At 43.9% G+C, this 5609-nt stretch overlaps 1 protein-coding gene across 1 annotated transcript in view; it reads left to right on the top strand.

Moving 5' to 3' along the window:
- CBX7 (chromobox homolog 7) overlaps positions 1 to 1855 on the top strand; it is an 8952-nt gene extending 7097 nt beyond the window's left edge. The window contains exon 5 of the mRNA XM_010004495.1: positions 1599 to 1855. Coding sequence (XP_010002797.1) covers positions 1599 to 1747 — 149 coding nt within the window. The 3' untranslated portion in view covers positions 1748 to 1855. The remainder of the gene's footprint in view (positions 1 to 1598) is intronic.
- Positions 1856 to 5609: the final 3754 nt, after the last annotated feature.

The following is a 5609-nucleotide window of genomic DNA, read 5'->3' as shown; positions in this document are numbered from 1 at the left end:
CCTCTAGGAGCTCAGGGTTTCTTCCTCTGCCTCCTTCTCCTTTTCCTCCCCACACCCCATGTTCCCTCTAAGGTCTCTTGCCATAGAGCTATGTGAGAGGGGGGTGAGAGAGGATAAGGTGGGGATGGTAACTCCTGCTTGCTCCCACTGAGTACACAGCATCAGTGTAGGCATGGGAGATTTTCAAGCACATTCGGCATTTTGGGGAGGGATACCATCATCTTGTGCAGGAGGGCTGTGGGATGTGTGTGTTGCTCTGAGTTACCAGGGAAACTCTATCCATGCATTATTAGAGCTTCTGAAGGCGTAGCTTTCCTGAGGAGTGGGAAAATGGGGCTTGTACTGCTTGTAGTAGCTAAGGGAATGCTGTTACTCTTTGCTAGGAGTAGCCATTAGTCAGGCTGGATTAGGCAGTATTTTGGGGAGAGGGTTGTGTTGTCAGAATCAACACTATCCCTTCCTCTCTGAGAGGGACTCCAACAGTGCTCAAAATCCAGGGAGGCAGCAATGAGGGTAGCGCAGAAAAACCCAGAGTTTCATTCTGGCAATTAGAGAACGTACAGGGCTGTTTCCTCTAGAATCACTGGGCTCTGAGGCATTCGGTGATCAGAAGAGTGAAAGGTACTACAGAAATGTGAAACTTTTGATTTTTTATTTCTTCCCTTGACACACAGCCTGTGTGGAATTCCAGTTATTGCTAGAGGGGATTGCACTCTTTCTGAGGTGAAAGCAGGCATCCCCAAGTATTTGAGACAGAGGCCGGGAAGTACACACTTAGAGGGCCCTTGTTCCTTACTGAGATTGGGGCAACAAGGTATATAGTTCAGGTATAGCAGTAAGGAGAGGATATGTTTTCCTTCCTCCCTCTTTGTATTTTTGTGGCTTTCTATCGGTGTTGGGAGGATGTAGGGCTTTGGGTTGCAGAGGAACTGATAATTTTCCTTATAGTGAGAAAGCACAGGGATGCTTGGGCTTCTTGTATGGAACAATCAGGGAGGAAAGGGAGGTTATAAGAAAGAGAGAACAGCCTCTCCTTGTAGCAGTATTGATGGAATTTTGAGAGAATTGCACCTGGGCTGCCTTACAGGTTCAGAACAAGGAAGACCCTCCATTTTGGATCTCTCTGAAGAGTGTGCTTAAGAGTTTGTGATTTTTGACTTTTCAGCAGGGTAGGGCTGAGCTCACACCTGTGTGTGTCTGTTTTGCTGACACAGAGTCTAATTAGGGGCTGAGATGGGATGACAGGTCTCGGAGAACTGTGGATGGTTGGATGGGCTGGGTGGAATTACAGGGTCTTTTGACCTCTGTGTAGGCTGCTCCGATGCTTGTGTGTGTCTGGACAGCTTTGTTTCTCCTTCCTTTTCCCATTATATCCTGCAGCAATCCTCCATTTTCCCTTAGCCTCTAAGGGGAGGGCTTGCCCATGCTCTTTCTTGCCTTGTATGTGCCAACTCAGTACAGGCTGATTTCACCCACTGTTTGTCAGGAAGGAGGTCCCTTTTCCATCCTTCCCTTCCCTTTCTTCTTCCTCCTTCCTTCTCCCTCACCCTCCCTCTCTCTCACTAATATGCTCTTATCTTATGCCTCTCCTTCTGCAGCAGATGTGGATGGCAGTCTCCCTTGGATTCCCACTGTGTCCCCCAGCGAGGTGACAGTGACAGACATCACGGCAAACTCCATTACCGTCACTTTCAGAGAAGCACAAGTGGCTGAGGGCTTCTTTCGAGACCGGAGTGCACAGTTCTGAATCTCCATTTTCAGTGCGCCCCAAAACGAGTGCTTTTAGGGTGGGGCTAGGGAAGGGTTATTTCATCCCTTAAAAAAAATAATCCAAACTGTCTCCTCTTAAAATGTTTACAGAGACCTTTTTTTTAATTTTCCTTTTTCCCCTTTCAGATACGCAAAAAAGGGCAGTGTAGGGGGGGTGTTTGTGTCATTGTTTTGTCCATCTGAAAAACTGACAGCCTTTCCCTGGCAAAGACTCCCCTCCTAGATGTGAAAGCAGCAAGCTGAACAATTCTCCTTTTTATCCTGTTAAGTGGCAGCAGCTGCATTTGTGGGGAGAGGGCATGTGGAGGTGGAAAGAGAGCTGGATCTCTAGCCTGCCGCCTCGTTCTGCAATTGATATCCCTTAGATAAAGATACTTCTCTGTGCATTGCTCGTCCCACCTTCCTCCTCCCTCTCTTCCTGCAGCAGTAAGAGGCGGTGGATCCTACATGTCTAGATAACTCCAGGTGGTTAAGACTTTCTCTCCAGTGCTGTTTTCCCTGCGGCCTGATGTCAGGACTTCAGATCCCTGTTTGCCTGTCTGTGGTAAGTCAGTCTTTGCAGCACAGGTCCATACAGACAACAGAGGTTTCTTCCTTTGATTGTTGATCATGCAGAAAGACTGAAATGCATCTCTAAAATCTAGATTGGCGACGTAAATTCAATTTGCCCTCATTAAAAGCTCAGAAGCCCAGCGCAGTCAGACATACCATTCTGTATATGCTAAACAGGCTTCCAGGCTCATCTCTGCTGTGTGAGAAATGCTTTATGGAAAGTGGAGTGTTCTTACCCTTTGCCAAATTCAGTATTAATAACAAATGCTGCCCTGAATCTTTGGTAATAAGTTGATTGAAAACTGACTCCTCTCCCCTGGGAGGAGGGGCTAATAGGACAAATGAAACATTGCCTGACACTGCAAAGATATCCAAGATACTGGCACAGGCCCAGGACACAGGAATTGGACAGAATAGCTAGAAATGGACCTTGGTTAGCAGCAAATTCTGTTCTTGGATCCCTTTGAGAGATTAAATGTAAATGACATGTGGGGAAGGCGCTTTTTTTTTTTTTTTTGAGGAAGGGGAAAAGAAAAAATCTTAGCAATGAGGATTCTTGGATTGTACTGCCCGAATAATATTCTTCCTTGACTCCAGTCTCCTCACAATATCTGTGATCCTGTACTACTTTACTGATGGAACTTCCTCTTGGAAGGCTTAAAAATCTTTGCCAAGGAAAGCAGTCTCCATTTCAGTAGACCTTGCCTGATCTTGCACTTAAAAATGCCTTGTGCTGGACTGCCTGTGACACTTTGAGGTTTTTAAAGAATTGCTGTATTTTGAGTTGGTAATTTAGCATAGCATCTGTTCTTGCACATGCATGTTCTCTTCCACTTTTTCTAAAAGCAAATTTTATTTAAATAACTTAAAAAATTAAATATAGACCTTTTCCTATGGAAAGCAAGAAAAGTAAGTTAGACTCTAAGGTGGGAACTGCAGGACAGAGTGCTGCAGGGTAACATTGGCTATTGTCATGATTACTGTCCTTAAATCCTTTGTTTTCTCCCCCCACCCCACTTGAACCATCTCTTATCTGACACGTTTATTCTAAATGAAGCTACTAGCCTTCTGAGCTCTGCCGTAAAGACAGCTGTGGAAATCCTCAGTGTTTTCCTTTGAAGGGCTTGGCTGTTGGCCTGCAGAATTTGGGACCTCTGGGACTTCTGGTCCCCCAGACATTTACTTTTTATGAAGTGCTTGAACTACCCCTTTGGTTTTTCTTAAAAGCAGGTTTTACCTCAGATAGGATATGGCAGCTCAGTGTAGACTTAGGATTTCCCTTCCATCTCAACACTATTTGTGCAGGCCCGTCTTCCACTGTGTCACAGCAGTTTCAGGACCAGTGGGAAGGTCTTGAATTTCTAGGCTAACCGTTTTTGTCTCAAAGAAGTGACATGAGAGTTTTATTATGGAGAAATCAGAAGGTGATAAGTGAAAGCTAGGGAAGGGGGGAATTATGTGGTGGGAGGAAGAGTGAGTGGGAAAGAAGCTTGCCATAGCTAGCAAGGCCAAATTGATGAGGTAAGCGTACAGACTCAGGATGTTTGCTGAATGTAGGTGTGCAGAACAAGGCTTCTGAATCTGGAGCTGCACTTTGTAAACAGGATCACCCTCTTCTGCAGGATGTGGGGTCAGACAGTGTTGTCATTGTCACCCCCCTATACACCTACACACCCCCTCTTCCTTACACCTGCCAAATGTGCTGAATACCTGCATTTCTTGCTTGTTGTGACCAGTAGACACACCGTATGGCTGATTTCATTCTTCAGGGTTGTAGTAGGTCAGGTAGTTATGATTGCAGAAGCATATATTTTAAAATGCTTACTTTTAAAAAAGTCTTGAGCTCCAGCTCATCCTGCTAAATCTTCATGGCATTTACAGGACCTGGCTTCTTTATTCTAATGCAGCTACCGCTGCTGCGTTTATCCTGTCTTAATCTCAGTGTACAAATACGCCAAAAAAGCTTTTTATTTACTAAGGTTCCTGGCTTTGGCTGATATCGGAAGCAATACCAATCCTACACAAGAGCTTATCCTAATAAACTGGATTTCCATCCTCTGCTTTTTTGTCCACTCACCAGCTGAGACTTCTCAGTACTTTGTTTTGGCATTTCTCTTTAAACGTAGTTTCTTTCTTGTGCAGTCGAGTTTCCAAAGACTTGTGGTGGTCTTGCAGAGAGGATCCACCCACAGCTTCATATCTTAATCATCTTCTGGTTCAGGCTAGCTTGTGTTCTGCTGGTGACTAATGATCTTGCAACACGAAATGTTGAACAGAGTACTTGGCTATCATGCTGCTTTGTGTACAGGTCAATGAGGAGTTAAGCCTTCTCAGGTTGAGACGCAACAGGTTGCCTGTGCGTGGGTTAGCTTTGTGAGTGTGAGGAGGAGTTTGGTAGGAAACACAGCTAGTCACTATGTTGGGGTAGACTTTTTGTTTGACATTCATTAATTCCTGCTTATCTTAAAAGATTTTTTGAGAAGATTTTTCTCTTGGTCTTTTTAAAATGTGGCTGTGTTCCGTATTGCTAGGTGACATATTGTCGTAAACTTCCTTGGCAGAGCTGGTCTTCACGGACTTCAAAATTAACTTTTATTTGACTTTTACAGGTGTAGAGATGAATGGGGATTTTACTTGTGATGGCAAAAGAGAGTGTCAGGGTTTACTTGTCTCTTCTCCCCAATACTGCCCATCTACCAGTCCGATCCAAAATCTGAAAATTGATTTGGGACCTCTTGGGCTAACATGAAAATCAGATGCTGTGCTCAGTGCTTTGTTAAGCATTCCGTTTGATTAGAAGAGCCAGAATAGCATCCAGCTGAAGCTGAGTTTAATAATTCTATTTGAAGCACAAGCTGAGAATAGAAATGGGCTAACTCTCCCATACCTTGTTTGGCTCCATTGCTGTAAACAAGAAAACCAGACTTCAACCAGTGGAAATTACTGAATGATACACAAGAAACAAACTTCTCAAAGAAGAACTGTTCTAATAGTCATTCTTGTAACTGTTTCCATGTGAGAATTTATCAGCCACATTTAGGGGACAGAAGTTTTTGGTTCCTAGAACTTTTTATTTCCTAGATCTTTTCACAGTGAACTCACTGTATATATGACATAATTGAGGGGCTTCACGAGACTGGAAAACCTACATTGTTAACACTGTGTTTAAAAAAAATAAATGGAAAGGACTGCCTCTGTTCCTGGATCATTATAAACTAGATGTTATTGCTTTGATATATAAGTGATGCCTTGGAACAGCAAGTTTTAACACGTAAATAGTGGCATTA

The sequence above is a fragment of the Chaetura pelagica genome, unplaced genomic scaffold, assembly GCF_000747805.2.
Source record: "Chaetura pelagica isolate M959 unplaced genomic scaffold, ChaPel_1.0 scaffold530, whole genome shotgun sequence".
In the NCBI taxonomy this organism is placed as follows: domain Eukaryota; kingdom Metazoa; phylum Chordata; class Aves; order Apodiformes; family Apodidae; genus Chaetura; species Chaetura pelagica.
The sequence above is the reverse complement of the archived record's forward strand: the minus strand, read 5'-3'. Positions and strand labels throughout refer to the sequence as shown.